The 19,368-nt window shown below is 33.2% G+C and overlaps 1 protein-coding gene across 2 annotated transcripts in view; it reads right to left on the minus strand.

Moving 5' to 3' along the window:
* The window catches only part of LOC113397750 (uncharacterized), a 69,621-nt gene that overhangs the window by 17,625 nt on the left and 32,628 nt on the right, over positions 1-19,368 (minus strand). Inside the window, exons 4-5 of one of the 2 annotated variants that reach the window (XM_026636228.2) lie at positions 17,024-17,228; positions 16,441-16,669 (exon numbers count right to left, since the gene is read on the minus strand). In XM_026636228.2, the coding sequence (XP_026492013.2) occupies positions 16,441-16,669; positions 17,024-17,228 (434 nt within the window). Of the gene's footprint in view, positions 1-16,440; positions 16,673-17,023; positions 17,229-19,368 lie in introns of both variants that reach the window. The other variant, XM_026636226.2, reaches the window with a different exon arrangement.

Below are 19,368 nucleotides of genomic sequence, written 5' to 3' on the forward strand. Positions count from 1 at the left end.
CACCATTATCGAAATAAACAAAAATATCAGCGCCTAAAATAAAGTCTAAATGATTTGTGACATTAACTAAAATAACCATTGTAATATTAAAAGGAAACACGTTACGTTACGTCACAAGTAGGCTTAAAACATTCTACGAGTGAGGTACGAAGTGGGTTCTTAAAGAAAAGCACCGCCCTTTCTCGCCTTACTGATCACTTTACCACCTAAATACAATGTAATTCTTATTCTATGTTGCAATGTTTTTAATTGAAAGTGGAATGAGTCAGTGTAATTAAGGACCACAGTTGGTCTCATATTGCGATGTCTATGTATATTAGTTAATTTCTAACCAGTGCCCATGTCTTTGGGCGGTGACTATTTAAATGACCACTGATAAGCCACAAATTAATTTTTTTTTTAAAAGTATAAATTGTCGAGGGACATCAAATTTGAACGAAGTCGCTTTCGCTTGATATTATGTGTCATTGAATAACAGATACAATAAAAAAAATAAACGTTTGAAACCAATTAAACGACAAGAAAAAATACACATTAACAAAAAAATAGTTGAAATAATATTATTAAAAAAAAAAAAGACCGTAACATATAATAGAAAGAGACAGAGAACATGAGAAAGAGAGAGCCTGAAGAGGGCATAACGCTTTTTTCATACTCAGGTATGTCTACCAGTTTATAATTAATTAAATTATAAAAGTACATCGTTGGAAATAAAAACTCAGGTGGAAATAAAAGAGGCAATTATTTATACTAAACCACTATATTTTCTAAGCTCTTTATCGACTGTTTTGTCCAATTACAAGACAAATAACCATTTTGACGAGACAGTAAATGCAGAAACAATTTCACGAAATATTAAATGCATTTTGTCTGAGCCCGCTAGACGTATTAATATTGACAAGCAAATAGCGATATCTTGAGCAAGACTTCGCCCTACGTCTTGTAGTGAAAGGCCACCTTTATTGGCATACATGTTAATGCCATACAACAGCCGGACAACATCAATTAGAAGCTGTTTTTTTAAATAAATTCCATTGGAATGTAATAAATCAACCGTGGCATTAGCACATATTACTAGTGTTCTTGCGAATATTTTTTTCTCAAAGAATTTCACTACCTCCAATAGGTGTCGTTTATTTTTATTTGTATTTTAATATTTATTTACCTCATATAAGATATTCATAATAAATGAATTGTTTTGTTTGACAGAGTAAAAGACGAAACTATTTTCTGAATATCTACGGTTGCGAGAATTATTGGAATGTACACTTACAATTTGAAATATACTGCATTATTAAGGCAAGAGGTAATGAAGATAAGCTATGTAGAAATAATATTCCCGTTAGTTATACTAAATAGTAAGTTAATATAAAAATTACCACCGGTAAACATAAGCTTAGAACAACAAACCAATTTATTTGTATAATAAAACCTACTTTTAAGAAGAAGGTTTAGAGATTATTACACTGCACTAGACCAATGAGTATTTATGGATAAACGTTGTAAACATTCATTCAATACGCCATAATCTTTGGGAAGATTTACGTATAGATGTTCTCCTTCACTGCCGAGCACGAGATGAATTATTAACATAAATATTAAACACATGAAAATCAGTGATAGTCGGCTTGAGTGCGAAATATTCGATTAAAATTTAAGTGTACACCACTCGACTGTCGACTCTATTACAAGTTGTATAATTATTAATAATCTCATAATATGTTGTCTGGCATCAAAAACATAAAAGCTCATCAAATATGACATAAATCAACGAAGTAACGATACACCAAAAGGACAAACGAATCTGCGTACATTTATTTTAAGTTAATAATAATATTTAATGGTCAGTGTTCAAGTTAACTTAAATAACTAGTCTTGGTTGTGTTTAATTTATTACTATTTGACTTAAATAACTATTAATCAAGTTAATTACATCATGAGAACGTAATATATCCACGAGGGTGGAGGCGTGGAGCAACTATACACTAAATGTTGATAAAATTAATCGAATTCTTTGATTGTAAAACTAATTGCAGTCCATAGAATACTTTTGATACTTTTCACGCAACGAGAATGTGATCCTGCCATTTTTTCAACTTCAACAAGCCGAAAATGTGCTCAACAATTTTTTGTAGGCAAACCTCGTAATTTAACAATAAATTTCAGTACCATAATAGACCATTAAAATTAAATAGGATTCTAAATGACTTTATTAAAGTCGTAATATTTAACGACCAATAAAAAAACTTAACGATATAGTACTAACCACGGAGGTAGGTCAGGAATACGTTATTTATTTTAAATAATAACGAAAATTAATAAAGTCATTCTATTCATTTGAGTATAAAATAGCGTGTAGTTTTCGATAAACTATAAATCACATTTGATAAATTCCTAATACAAACTAAAGTAACGTCCAAACGTATCAAAGCCTTACATTAATTACTTTAATGATCAAATTAAAATTTATTTCGGTCTGATACAAGCGCTACTAAATTGTTTTACGAGATTAAACGTGCAACTAGATTATTATCACGACTGAAGCATGTATAATAATATTTATATGTATATAAATACATTATTTAAGGTATATTTTTAGAACTAATAAACGACCACAGACATGTAAACTCATACACACATACATACAATATTCGATTCATAAATTTCACTTGCACTTATATCTTATCTTTTTTTTTATAATAAAGATAATGGAACGGGCCAATGATGGTAAATGTATATTACAAGAAGTTAATAGTTTAAAAATTTTATAGTAATCAATCAAACTGTGTCGAAATTGAATCATAAACTGTTAAAAAGTCCATTTTTAAGTGAAAAATCTGTGTATGAACATAAAGATAATTTAAAGTCTAATCTTCATATATTTTAACAGTGAACGGAACTGGATGTGTCAATTGCATGTCCATTCTCTGGAACGACCTTCGCAACACGCTCGCCACGAACATCTCAGTAATTTACTCATCTAAACATATTGTCTAGGCTGAGTTACCTAATAATCCATTAAAAATCAATTTGCAATAAATATATTGCATATTATATATAATACTAGATACGAAAACAAATCAAATAAAAGTTCTGTATCATAATGATTTTATTTTAATACATCAAAAATAGTTTGTATGTATTTGTGTGTTGATTAATTACGGGCTGAATGTTTGGGTAATAAATATATATCTATATTGAAATTAAATTAAAAACCTTGATGATATACTTGTATTGGAGTTAAAATGATTTTTTTGAAATCACAATTTTCATTAAGAAATAGTTTAAATTTTTCGTAACGTTTCGTGTTGAATTAGCACTTCTTCAGGCGATCATAATATATAATATTATTCCTCAATTTATAATACTCTTGTCATATTTCATATTTACACAGTTCCGAAATTAAATTCTTGACTGTCAACACAAGCTGCACATTAAAAACGCAGAATACGACAAAGAAAAATGATACATTAGAATTTTTTTTTTATTCTTTGAATGTCTTGTAATCGTATCAAAACAGATCAAATTAAAATATAATTGATTTAAATAGAAACCTACATATTTAAATCGTAATTTTACATTAATATTAAATGGCGCTTCGGAATGTAAATGAATAACCAACAAGTAACGTAGTAGGTACTCTTTTCTGACAAACAATTACACAGATTATACAATAATTGAATTATACTAACAAAATATTTTTGCAATACGCCTTAGTTTTTTTAATTTTATTTTTTTGTTTTGTCTTTTATTTGTGCCAATAGGGCACAGGCCTTATTTATTATTTTTTTTAATTTATTAATGGCAAAACTAAACGTATGTGAGGAATTTTGCCCATGGAAGATGAATTGATTTTGCATAGACGGAAACCTAGTATTACGAGTCTTTCTTTACTTTTCGGATTTAAACTTGACATTTAGCTGCCGAAGCTTTCTAATTGCGTATCTTGTGAAGCTGAGTCTACCTGCAAGGGATGAATTTTACCGGAAGTTTTACCGTATAGTAATGTCTGAAATAATTATCAGTTATATTAAGTTTTCTCTTGTCATTATTAAATAGATGTATTATGATGTGCTTATCAAACTGAATATAAGCTTCAAAATAATCAATTAATCAAAAATACACAGAAGAAAAAAAAACAAATTATACACTTTTTCAAATAGAAAAATAATTTCAATATCTGGGCGAACATGGCGTATCAAAAAAAAAAGAGAAGTTTACGTAGCTCGTCGAAGGAGATAAACATATAAAGGCTTACATTTGTAATCTCATTTTCCTGTCAGGCTTACAAATTATTATTCCATTCCACGAGTCAGACTCCTGGAGAACAAAATACTCGCACTTCATTGGTCGACGACGGATAGAGAAAAGCGAAACAAATGCGACATGTAAGACAATCCTAAGAAATTATTTGCGTGGTGAAGGTCACGCGCCAATGAGCCCACAGAGGCAGCTCCGTCGGGAGCTCGTTGCGTGGAATGGAATTAAATTTTAGTAAAATCTCATCCATCACTAGAAAGTTACCGATTATAAAAACATTAAGCACATTATACTCAATGGTGCGTGACTTGAAGTGGGATCGCGTGGGATCTGAAGTCGCTATCTTCGGTTAAGATCGGACATTTCGGCTCTTGTTTTTTGATGTATATTATTCCATAATTGATTTCGCTTTATGTTGATGGAGTTACATTATGTATCGAAGAATTTAAAAGCGCATAGCATTATAAGACTATCAATTCACCTATCATCAGTTATTAAATTCGAACGCATTTATACTTGCATATAAATGCATTAAGATTATGATATTGTTAATCAAATGTGATGCGAAACGACCGAACGAAAATTGATAAGTTCATCTGTTCCAAAACGTAACAAGAAGAAAGGATATTTTCACAATAGTCGGACACTGACAGCGGTTATAGGCTAAAGCTGACTCGCCAGCGTAAAAAATTCCATCAAATATAAAATGGAGTCGTGCAACATTGCCCGCGGCAAGGCAGCTTGGCGGTCGCCGCCTCGTATCTAATTTTGTCACCTTCTTACGTTAATTTAATACGAAAACTGTCCCCTTGTGTCGTAATAAATACTTATTAATTATGTCTATTTATTACGCTACGTCATAAACCGGGTGATGTTGTATGTACACAACATATTATGTATAATTGCAAAATTTTATTTTTGAATGTATTGTTTCGACTCTTACGAGATAAATTACAGTCAAATCGAAATACACGTCTATAGTGTAAATTTAAAACGGGTGTAACTGCGAACTGCGCCTGCGCCTGTTTTTTTATATAACTAGTCGAGTTATATAAAAAACAGGCGCACAAACAGCAAGTACTAAAGACTACAATAATATATTTATGTCACTCATATACAAAGTCAAACCAAAACTAAGAAACTAGGATTTTTTTTTGCTTAAAAACGTTTCGCTGAATGGTTACATATAAACTCATCATATATTCTACCGCTAAGCAGCAATACTTAGTATTTTTGTGTTCCGATTTGAAGGGTGAGTGAGCCAGTGTAACTACAGGCACAAGGGACATGACAACTTAGCTCCCAAGGTTGTAGGCGCATTCGCGATTAAAGAAATGGTTAATATTTCTTACAGCGCTAATGTCTATGGGTGGTGACCACTTACTATCAGGTAGCACATTTGCCTGTCCGCCTACCTATATCATAACTACTATATCTATTAAAAGTTGCACTCAAATATGAAACCGTAACAAAAAATATTTGACTAAAATTAACTTAAGTCAAAACTAATACGTGTGTATGAGTCTACACGACTGAAGTTCGAATATAAATCATACAACCCGAGACTTTCAAATCGCTTATTGAAATATCATTATAAAGGCTTATATAATGAAATTAGCTAACCGATGTCTATTGTATACATTATTATTTTTTGTACAATAATTATAGTAATAGCTTTTAATAGCGTACAAAAAGTGCTAATCGCTGTATTTGTTGCCGACAATAATTATGGCAACATTTGTGTTGAATTATTGAGATAATACGTAAGAAGTTAATTGGATTTTGATGCGATTCAATTAAGCCGAGATACTGGGACAGAGCGTTTAAATTACGAAGGTATGCCATCCCTATTCCAATAGGAATAATAATTGTCCTAAAAATTGTATTATACAGTGAATTTTAATAACTCATTTCGCACTGTCTAAGGCCAGGGCCGGACCTTAAGTTTAGGGGGCCCTGGGCTAACACTACTTAGGGGCCCACCTAAGACATATCTGAACGTAGACTTGAATTAAATTAATTGGTTGGGTTTTGGCAGGACTCGCAGGGCTGCAAACCATACGATCTGTTTAATTTAATAAAGTTATGAATTCTTAAGCATTATCATCTATTTTTGACTTTGACTTGACTTAGCTGGGGAACCCTTGAATCTACGGGGTCCTGGGCTGAAGCCCTAAAAGCCATATGGTAGATCCGGCCCTGTCTAAGGCCCATCAATTCGAGGCTTCTAGGCAGTTGCCTAATGGATAATGAGCTTAAGTGTTATTACTGTGTAGTCATAACGACTATGGTTAATGTTCAAATCCACGATATTTAAAGGCTTCTGACTAAATATTACATTACTTGAGGAATTCGTAATAGACGGAGCGGGGTTAGCATTTCGTTGTTTATTTGGAACGAAGTTCTTCAATAGACGACCTCCGTGGTTGAGTAGTGTGTACACCAGTTTTTATGGGTACGCCACTCCGAGGTCCCGGGTTCGATTCCCGGCCGAGTCGATGTAGAAAAAGTTCATTAGTTGTCTATGTTGTCTAGGGTCTGGGTGTATGTGGTACCGTCGTTACTTCTGATTTTCCATAACACAAGTGCTTTAGCTACTTACATTGGGATCAGAGTAATGTATGTGATGTTGTCCAATAAAAAAAGGTTTATGCCTGGATGACCTTCTCTCTCTTTCTATTATTATGTATGTATATACGGTTCTTTATAACATTATTTAAACTATTATTTATATAGGTGTATTTTTGTTATAATAGTGATTCGAACGCGATTTTCAATTTAAAAACACAAATTGTCATTGAATTATCCTCAAACGTTCTTAATTTATTTTATCGTGTCTGTTATTTAATAATTAAAATATTATGATGTATAGTGGAAGAAACCAACCACGGTTCCACTACATATCGCTTTTTTATGTCGATTTTCATGCATTAGATATAGATTTAACTATATTATATGTTTATTGATAACATATGTAGGCGGATCGGCAAATGGGAAACCCGATGTTTTGCGACCGCGACTCTGCCGCCCATCGACACTGGCGCTGTGAGAAATTAACAATTCCTTACATCGCCAATGCGACTCCAACCTTGGTCGATCAGATGTTATGTCCCTTGTGCCTTTAGTTACCCTGGCTCACTCGCGATACAAACTAAAACATAATAAAACTAAGTTTTGCGGTTGAATATCTGATGATACTCAGACAGGATTGCCAAGAATATTATTAATATATTTTATGTTATTCGATGAGTGAAAAAGATTAATCACTCAGTTAATATCTGGCTCTTCTCGTTTGAGTATTCATATCGACAGTGGAAGTGTAACTTTTGATCGAATATTTCAATTAAAAATTCTTTAATTGGTCCACTTATATCAAAATCTATTTTTTATTTATTTCGTTAGACAAACATTTCATTTAAATCATTTCTACCTAGCTATCTATTTTTTGTCATTTTGATTTTATCACGATTATAATTTGTTATATATTCACTATCCATTTCTGAATCTTAATTCTCCTCGAAAATAAATAAGACCTACACACTTAAGTACGACATTGACTGAAACTGACTCTGAAGATATTTAATTATTTGTACCTACAAAATGTAACTGTTACATTTTGTTTATTAAAACACGTTAAAAAGGAAAAATATTGCATTTCCTTTCAATTATATAAATTCATTAAAATCGTTATTAAATGGTTTATATTCATTAAATAAATGTTACTTATGGTGTCTAATAAATCAGAACACGGAAAAAAGTACTTAAGCTAAATATAATAACGGTGATAGTCCTCTAACTCCCTGACCAGTTGCCCAACTATCACCAGAATTTGTTCCAACTGCATTTGCGAGTGAATGTAGTTCAAGAGCGTAGTGTAGCAACACGTCCACTGTTTTGCATATCAACGTACAAACTAACCATATACGGAACTCTCACATCTATCACCATGTAATTAGGCTCATATTACCTTGATTCTTCCGCAATTAAATTTCGGAGTAATAATTTCGCGCGCAAATCAGCTGATTTTTATTTTTATTTCAATATTGACTTTATTATATAATAGTTAAGATTGATTTTTGTTCGGTTTGATTTGTTTTGCTTTCGTTTCTTGTCGTTTTTAGCAGCAAGTGATAGTACAGTATTAGTGTGAGACGTCATAATTAAAACAGGTAAAGGTGTTCGTTGCATATTTATTTATAAAAATAAACTATACGTAGAAGTTTTTTTCAATAAATATATAATTTATTGGTCATTCTGTCTCTGTAGAGGCATTTTGAGAACTCGAAACTCATCGCAGAACACGAATTTGAAACATCAGAATGGGACATGTGATAAAATTTGTGCGATAACTGTGAGTCGATTGTCAACGAGTCACGAGTGAGATACTAAGTGATATCTTACAGAATCGCAATAATATAATTCAAAATTTATGCAATATTACTATCAAGAGTATTTGTTGACAAAATCTTATCTGATGACATATCTTAGAATTACGTTTTGCTGACTCTTTTTCCACTGAACAGTATTTCTCTATTAAATGCCACGTGAGTCTAGGTCTCGTCTAGTCTAGTTCCACTGGATTAAAATCCCAGGTCATACCAATAAATGTAATGAGGTAATGAGCGAGACAAATTCATTGTAGCAGCCTGGAGTGTACTGGACATGGTACTCGTGCCTCGTAAAAAACGTAACTGTGAGTCCAGCGTATTATGTCTCTCGCCTTGTCGGAAAAGCACCCCACTGTAATCCTGCGCATTTAGATAGTCTTCATTGGACTGGTAGAATATAATTAATATATATTTTAAAAATAGGTGCCATAGACCTAACCTTAGAAACTGGGGTATTATGTCCCTTGTACCAGTAATTGCACTGACTCACTCACCCTTCAAACCGAAACACAACAACACTGAGTATTGCTGTTGGGCAATATAATATCAAATCAGTATATTCTGGTGAGTGGGTGGTACATTTCCAGATGGGCTTATACAAAGATCTAAGACTAAGTTCCATTTCAATTTTTATTTAACATCAATTAATTTTTGTCAGCTAAAATTGAACCGTGTAAACTTCCCAAGTCCACAAGTCTGATGCGTCGTCGCATACTCAGAATACAAATACAAATCGTGAGGTAAATGCAAAAACTGGAGTTCCATTACCACTATCGGTATTGGTATTATCTCCACGTGTAGCAATGACCCACTTCGCAAATAATTGAAAATGTTTAAAAAAATATTTACCGATATTAAAAATGTAGTTACTAGAAAAAAAATTAAAAAAAAAACTAATTACTTCAAATAACTAAAATATAATTATCATTGTACATGAAAAATGGTTAAAAAAAAAAATATATCCCGCTGAGTTTCTTTCGCCGGTTCTTCTCAGGTCCGAGGTGCTAAATTCCGAACCGGTGGTAGATTTTTGACAATCAATAAGCAAGTGTAAACACTTCTATATTGAATAAATATTTTTGACTTTGACTTTTGTACACGCGTAGATTAAACAGCGATGCATGGAATTGTTGCTCCAGTTTTTCGTTTGAGTGAGTCAGTGCAATTAAACTACAGACACAAGGGACATAACGTCTGAGTTCTCAAGTTTGGTGGCGCATTAGCGATGCAAAGAATGCTTAATATTTGGTGAGCATTTATCACAGAGGGCCCATTTGCAATAACTCAATATAAAATAAAATCAACATAAAAACTAATTATAATATGTCCCTATTAAATTCGGTGAATTTTGACCAAGGGCAGTCTCAAAGAAATCGCATTTGCACAGACAATGTGCAATTACAAGTGTGCTTTGCATTTCTTTATTCAGAAAGTCCAATGGGATGGATGACAATCCGACTTAAGAGGAATCATAACCACCACCTGCCCGTCTTTTTCATTGTAAAATTCCAACTCTAACGTTGTCTAAAGAAATCTATAAAACACGCTTAAGAGATATCTACATATCAAACTTTAAATTTATCCTGAGCTTAACTTCATTTATAAGCTAGTATAAAAGCCAAGATAAAGAGCTCCTTGACTAAATCATCTATTGAAAAACCTATTTTGAAGTATAAGTACTCGAACTGACACACTTCACTTAGCAAGAAACATGACATTTATGATGATGATATTTGGAAACACAAACATAATTCGCAAAATCAAAGGTCACGATACTTTATTAGGAATTGAAATTCATTGCAATGTAATCTGATGTTTAATGACCAATATTTCAAATTACTGGTAAAATTATAAAGATTTTTTTTCCATAAACATCATAGTACGAGTTCATTTGATATATCGTCCGTATCTAATGATTAAACGATGAAACTACTTCGCTGGTTTAATAGCTGGCTTATAAGATTGCAGATTCCAAGATCTTAGGCTCCATTTCCAAGCCAAGCCAGTATAACTTTATATAAAGATAAGGCAAAAATCGTAGTATCCACCACGCCCATGTATCGTTCGTGTTGGATTGCCATCCCGTCAGACTATAAGAGTAAGCGAACTGAGGTTTTATTTGTGTTTATACACACTCGTTCGCTATGATGTCTCTTTTGGTTTATTCCAACCACAAGAAGAGCAAAGCGAAATAAACATAGAGTTAACGTGATATTATTGGTCGAGGTCATTAATGACCTATGATAATCAATATGGTTTCGCGAAAAAATGTCGTTTTGAACGTCAGCGAAGTCGTAATCGGAAATTTGATAATAAAATAAAGTAGATTTATATAATTAAGTGGAATACTGTTCTATTATATTTAAAGGTATGTATATATTTATATTGATTAAGAAATGTCAAATGTGGCAGAATTTCGTTTAAATAAGACACATGCAGGTTTCCTCACGATGTTTCCCTTCACCGCCGAGCACGAGATGAATTATAAACACAAATTAAGCACATGAAAATTCAGTGGTGCTTGTCTGAGTTTGAACCCGAAATAATCGGTTAAGATGCACGCGTTCTAACCACTCGCTGTGCCGTCTCGCATCAAATCGCATGGAATATATAAATCTAAGGTTTGTTTAACTTTACTCCTTCGTTCGTAATATATGAACTTGGCTAAGTTTTTATTAAGAATGGTACAGAAATTGGTCATAAAAAAACAATACTGCAATGTTCGTTAATTGGTATGTTTATATTTAAATAAATAAATAATAAATATTGGACAACATCACATACATTACTCTGATCCCAATGTAAGTAGCTAAAGCACTTGTGTTATGGAAAATCAGAACTAACGACGGTACCACATACACCCAGACCCAAGACAATATAGAAAATGAATGAACTTTTTCTACATCGACTCGGCCGGGAATCGAACCCGGGACCTCGGAGTGGCGTACCCATGAAAACCGGTGTACATCCTACTCAACTACGGAGGTCATCACATTTAAAGCTGTAAAGTAAAAGCCTTTATATGTCCCACTGGTGGGTCAAGGCCACCTCTCCCTTTGAGGAGAAGGAAGGAAACTTTTTGTGTCACGCTGTTCCGATTCGGTGGAAACACTTGTCGCAGAATCTTATTAAAATTAGGCACCCACTGGTTCCCTTACGATGTTTTCCTTCACCGCCGAATACAAAATGAACTATAAACACACGTTAAACACATTCATTCGTGCTTGCCTGGGTTTGAACCAAGAATCATCGTCATCAATCATTAACCAAAGCTTTAATTTCTTAAATTGTAACATGGACCTGTCAAAAGCTTGTAAGAGTCTACTCGCATAAAATATATTTTAAATAAATGTAATTATAGCAAATCTGTTATGTCTAGATAAAAATATATGTAATTAAACAATAAAACTTTCACTTGGTGGTAGGGCTTTGTGCGAGCCCGTCTGGGTAGGTACCACCCACTCATCAGATATTCTACCGCCAAATAACAGTACACTGTATTGTTGTGTTCCGGTTAGAAGGGTGAGTGAGCCAGGCACAAGGGACATAACATCTTAGTTCCCAAGGTTGGTGGCGCACAGGTGATGTAAGGAATAGTTAATATTTCTTACAGCGCTTTTGTCTATGGGCGGTGGTGACCACTTACCATCAGGTGGCCCATATGCTCGTCCGCCAATCAATGCCATAAAAAAAAAACTGCAAATAAATTAATTCATTACTTAAAGTAGAGTCCGTAAAAAAAAACTAACCAACGAATTCATTCAGTCAGAACTAGACCAACGATTGTAGCTTAATGTTTGTTTAAACTTGTATTAAAACAATTCAAAAACGCGTAAAATACATATAATATATTTTATTAACTTTTTTATGTAATTACATTATTCAGAACTAAATGGGTATTGTGTATAAGTCCTAAAGAATAAAGACATCGTTGTTATCGGGAAGCCGACTGTAAAAGACGAATGCGGTACCTAACAATGTTACTCTGCGGCTCGAGATCTTTTATACCTCCACAAAGACGTATAATTATAATATACTCACTGTGTATATATATGAACAAGATGTTATTATATTATAATATGTATACGAATTGCTCAAATTAAATTATACTTATTTAATCCAGTCATCATACACATATTCTACCGCCAAACAGCAGCACTTTGTATTGATGTCGGATTTGAAGGGTGAGTAAGCCAGTGTAACTACAGGCATAAGGGACGAGACATCTTAGTTCCCAAGGTTGGGGGCACATTTAAGACCTTTAAGACATTTTCTGCCTCGCACAACCACTCTGTGGAACCAGCTTTCGCCAAGGGTTTTTCCGAACCGATACGACTTGGGAACCTTCAAAAAAAGAGCGTACTCTTTCCTGAAAGGCCGGCAACGCACCTGCAAGCCCCCCGGTGTTGCAGATGTCCATGGGCCGTGGTAGTCACTTTCCATCAGGTGAGCCTCCTGCTCGTTACCACCTCTAACATAATATATATATATATAAGCAATAGTCTATGGGCGGTGGTGACTACTCACCATGAGATGGCCCATTCGCCCGATGTTTACCTATATCATAAAAGAGATATTAAATTATACAACGTATACATTTTTGCAATAATCGTAGCGAAATTAAAATAACAAACAAGAAAAATGGCACAGACAAAAAAAAATGTGAAGAGATAAATAAAAGAAAATATGTATTGAATAATAACACTAGCAATGGCATTAAATCCTATTACAAAATTACCTTACGAACACATAACATACGAATATATTTTTAAAAGCAAAATGTACTCTTAAATTGATTGACGTTAAGTGTTTATTCGCGACGCGTAATCGCTAGCAACGAGATAGGTATCTAGACTGAAGAATCTCTTAACCACTATAGCTTTAAAACATTCTTGGGTATTATTTTGTGTATTCGATTTAGGGTACCGCAAAATTACATCCGAATAAAGAAACTTTTCCAACTAATTATAACTTTTTTCTTAGACAATTTTACATGAAACTTTACCCTTACTTGTTCAAAAAGAACCAATAATAAACACATATATTTTGTGATGGATAGATGTCGTTGACCTTACTAGATTGGCTGTTACCTATAAATGTGTAATTACGGAGAAAGTATCCCAGGTCAGTTCAGCACAACGTACCGGACTAATTTGCTAGACGACAGAACCCCAACTGTATCATGGTTTGCACAAAGTAGGCACAGGTAGGTAATCAGAAGTTAAGTTATTTTGTTATTTAATATTTCAGTGTAAATAAAATAATATAAGTACATACTTAAGTATTTTGAAAAAATATCAGTAAAAATAAATTGAGAGGTTACTTTACTTATTTCATTGTATTAATTTCAATTATTTTAACGTTCACTTCTATAACGACTAATGTACTAGATTTCCAGAGGAGATTAAAGGGATTAGAGAATAGTTAAAACTCTTCTTATCTAGAATTAATAGGTTAGAAAATCTTTCAAAACATATAAATAAATATAAATATTGGACAACATCTCATACATTACTCTGATCCCAATGTAAGTAGCTAAAACACTTGTATTATGGAAAATCAGAAGTAATGACGGTACCACAACATAAGTAATGAAATTAGTATGTATAACAAAATATTTTTCTCTTCTTCTGGTTAGACCATCGGTACGGCAAAAGAGCCTTGATTTTTTTTTAATTATAAACGTAATTATTTTTAAATTAAAAGAAACAAAAGATTCATTCTTAATTCCTAATGCAAATTACAAGAAATAAAGATTAGCATCATTGTTCGTTAGAGCTGCGGGAACGGAGTTTAGATTATATCGTGACTTAGAAATTACGCAACTGTATGGTAATTGTTTATGGTGTTCTCTTTGGTAAATAGAGTGAAAAAAATTCATTCATTTTACTGTAGATAGTAAATCTTTCAATTAAAAAAAAATACTACTCTCGAAGGACAATGTAGTTGTGAAAAAAAACCTCGCGCTGATGAAATTAAATTATAATTTTAAAAAAATAGAGTATACAATAAAGAGATGTGTTTATCATCATTTTGGAAGTAAGATGCTACGGTTATACATATTATGTATTTAAGTAAATAGACTATGTTTGAAAATAATGAAATGAAAAATAAGAAAAGGAAAGGTCACTTAGAAGCATAACGTTTTTTCCTTACTAGAAAGTTTCTGCCAGTCCACCATAAGCCGCGTAAAAGAATCCAATAATTGAAATCATAACGTTAACTTAATTTATATTTCACTTGCACTCAAATAAAAAAAATATACCCCGACGAACACACTCGTATATTAGATATAGTACAAGCGAATGTTACTTGCTGTAATCATTGTAAATAATGAACAAAACATTCATTACTGGGTACGTACAAGAATTATATTTATTCTTGAAAAATTTTTCTCAATATCTTATCGATAAGCCTATAGGTTCCGTAATATTTTATCTACCGATGTGACTTAACACTGGCTTGCCGGCTGTACCAATGTCTTTAACCGTGTCAGTTTTTTAGGCTTCACTATCTATTAAGAAGAATTTAAAAGCAGGAGCAATTTGCCTGCGCTAACCGTTCGATAGACACTTTTGACGTCGGTCGAGTGCTGTCGAGAAAAGAAAGCCTATTTACATTTCTCGCCAATTAAATATTCTGTGACCACTGTGTCGAACCACATCGCTAGACTAAGCGCTGCGATCGCACCTCCGTATACTGTTTGAAGTGAGTTGTCATTAGTGACGTTTACGCTGACGACAAGAGTAACAATTCATAGTCTTAACGTAAAACTTTCGGTAAAATCCATCGACTTGTATAGGCGAGCCATTAAAATGGAAAAACCATTGATGTCCGTGATACATACAAAGGTACATAACTAAACATAAATCAACATTTACAATAGCAACGCTTAAAAAAACGCTAACATGTTGCTTGAACAAACTTTAAAGGTGAATGTTAGGCTCGTGGGCACATATAATTATATCAGAAACGTCGAATTGCGAAGTAAACCGTCATCCCATCCTAATGAGTGGAATTTCAAGCAAATCGTTTACAAAGAATGACAACAAATTGCCTATTACAATTTTAAATGTTTCCATAACTTTTATAAAACATGATTTTGTGCGTATATTCCGTTAGCCTCATCTAAATTTGAATGAAATGGACTTTTGAAGTGAACGTCATAATTACTTGTTTCCGACAAAATAAACCTCGTTAAGCGGTAAATAATTTGCTGTTTTGTGAGTTGAAATGAGGCAATGTGTTTGTGATTATATTTACTTATTAATATAAATGTGAAAATGGTTTCGTTTGTCTCTCTTTTTCGCAATAAAGGAGAAACGGATCATTGTGATTGTGACAAGTGACGTAGGACGAGAAAAACGTTTTTCTTCGCTGCTATTGGATGTTATCCTGGGGCGAAATTAAAGCTTAAACGATCGTTCCTTCATACAAAAGGTAAAGTTATGATGTGTTTCGTACCATGTACTTATAATAATTTATAACTTGCACTCCGATATAAAACTAAAAACTGTTCTTCCCATTTTCTTCTTTATTTATTTATCGCGTATACTATTACAAATGATGACGAGCTGAAATAAATTTAATGATGCGACCACATCATTGCGAAATAACATTATGCTATATATCATCATTAGCCAACAACATACACGACATCCATCTTCAAAAAAACGCAGACTCATCACAAATCGAAATCTTTGAACCTTACAACGTAAAGATCAACAAAATTAGTGTTCTTGTAAAAAAATGATGCAATTTGTCAAAAACAAGATAAAAATTAATGTCTTACCAGCAAAGACATCTGATTCTTGGGCATCATAGTGACATCTCCAGGTCGGACTCCAGGTCCACAATACGGCAAACTTGGTCCACGGTTTGTTGGTGGATCGTGCAATGCAAGCAATGCTGCGTGAAGACGAGCCCTCGCTGCGCTTATACCACCTGCGCCGCGGATTGCAGCTTCGACTACATTGCCGACGTCCTTCTCCCATCTAACGGGAGGCTTCTCTGTATAGTCTCTACTAAAGAAGATAATTTGTCTTGAGCACGGAAGAAACAACGATTAATTTACTAAGTATAAGTTCAAATACAGGAAAACCTGCATGAATGGCAATTCATATTTATTTATAATTTTAAGATAATTGTACTTGGCATTTAAGTTTCGTTTCATTCTAAAACGTAATTAGGATAATGATCACAAATATCCATGTACAATGACAACACGAACATGTTAAAGAATTACGTTATAAATGACCTCAAGGTAATTGACAGTACAAAATTTTCATCGTTGTCAGGCATGGAAAACATCTATCTTATAGAACCGCGTATTTTAATCAATAGCCTTAAAGAATTACACGAAAAAAAAAAATTACCTGCATCCTCCCAAACACGCTCTAATATCTTCTTTCAAACTCCTCGACATGGTGCACGACGGACTGCCGTCGGAGTCCGATGTGCTTTGAGATCCTTCGTTCTTGTCCAAAACGGAGAGCCGTCTTACCGGCTCTGGCTCGAACTGCTCGTTCTTTGGTAAGTTGGGTGACACCCGACCGTGACTACCGCCTCCACTGCCATACCCTGTCACACAGAATATCAAATTATTTCACTCTCATAAAATCGTATGATGATGATATACTCTTCATGGATTTCAATCATGACTTCCATTGTGAAGGAAGTGCCTAATAACCTTTGACACGGGCTTTTGAAGTGCTTACGTACCATTTTTCAGAATCCAGGCTGCTTGAAAAACCCAATTACATTTTAAAGGACCACCTCTGAGTTTGATCCCATGGGAACCTCGGAATCTGCAGCCTTATAAGTTAGCCACTAGACTAACGATCTCACCTATGTCACACTGAAAACAGTATTAACAACTAGTTGCATAATTGATCTACTTATGCAACAACATGATCAAGATCAGAAATGGCGATAGGCGCAACATGATAAAGATAATATTATTTTAGATTCAACTTTGCGTGATATGTATTTGGGCGTTTAAGACATTATTTGAGACGCGTTTCTTATATTTGCTATAACTTATTGTTTATAGATTTTGTTAAATGAGTGTAAAAGAAAATACTTAACCAACGTCTATTGTCAACGTTGGTATAGTGAACGTCAATAAAGCAAAGGTTTATGGATAGCGATGTCTAAAATACACGTTCAACGTAACTGTTTTGTCGTCCCTACGCCTAGCGGAAGCTTCTCGCTTAAATGGAAAGGGGAATAGGAATTTTAGTGATTCCTCGAAAGCGACCATTGGTATTATCCCTTTTTTATAAAAACAATACAAAATGGGCTGACGTTGTCCATTACTATATAAAAACTAAAACCTTCTCCGAAAGTCGCTGCATTTTCTGGTAAAATGTTTGTGCTTATTGGTTTAGTTGTAGTTTTTTTTTAGGTAGGCAATACAAATGAAATGCACTTAATAAAGTCATCAACAAAATGATAATTTTTAGCACGCCATTACAAAGTATCTGGACTAGTCACGTAATTGAGTAATCAAGGTCACAATGCGGTCGCCACCGCGCAACCAGCTCGCGATGACCTTGAAACGGATGCTTTTACTCTCGATCAATTTCCGAAGGACAATGATACAGTAATAGTTCTACAATAAAAAGTAATTCTGTATTAATTAATCAATCATTGAAATATTGATAAGAAAAAAAAAAGATTAATTGATTATATTTCTATTGTCTGAGTTAAATTGAAACGTGATTCACGAATCACGAATTCATCTTCCAAAGTTAAATTCATTTCGTTAAAAGAAATCCATTAATTTATCAATTACTGATAGCGATGACAGATAAAAAAAAAACTACGACGAAAAGTGTATAACTTTAGTAATTTTAATTTTCATAGATTTAAATGTTAGTTTATACAAAATCAAAATAAAAATATTCTTTATTCAAGTATGCTCATAAAATCACTTTTGGATCAATTTAGTGATGTAATAAATGTAAATCTAGTACCATAAGGATACTTCCCGAACCGGTAGTATTTTCACCGAGAAGAACCGTCAAGAAATACAGTAGTCTTTTCCATCTTTTTAATTACAGACTATGTCAGTAAATAAATTACAATTAAAATTTTATATATCCTGCCTAGAAATAATACTAAGTCCACGCTCTTTTTTTAAAAATAAACTTCTATTGACTGATATGGCTTATTTATCGAAATTTTTCTTTACGTGAGCTTTAAAATTTTTTATAGACCAAGTTAAAAATAACCGTGGAATATTATAGAAAGGAATACCGTGCCCCAGGAAGGATGTATTATCTTTGCGAAGTCGGAATCTAGGTGTTACTAGTTTATCTTTCCTCCTCGTGTTATACAATGATTATCACTGTTTTTTTTATCTATATTATTGTTAATATATGTTTGTACGTAATAATTCTGTAAGATATTTTGTGAAGGAACTATGAGTATAACCACTTTATCAAAAACATCCCGAAGGTAGAGTCTCGAGCTCTAAGATTATAAAGACATTGATTGATTTACATGCATTGTACAATATTTTTTATATACATCTTTTTTATTAAATAAAATTTTCAGTGCAATAATAATACAATTTCAAGATTAAATTCTGCTGCTACAGTTTTGAATATTGAATACTTCGTTGATCTATAAACTAGCTCAAGCTAGAAACTAGCAAGCACGCACCCCTGGGGTTGGACCAAAAAAGCTAATGACATTCTTACAAAACTAGAAACGT

The sequence above is a fragment of the Vanessa tameamea genome, chromosome 18 (genome assembly GCF_037043105.1).
Source record: "Vanessa tameamea isolate UH-Manoa-2023 chromosome 18, ilVanTame1 primary haplotype, whole genome shotgun sequence".
Lineage (NCBI taxonomy): Eukaryota > Metazoa > Arthropoda > Insecta > Lepidoptera > Nymphalidae > Vanessa > Vanessa tameamea.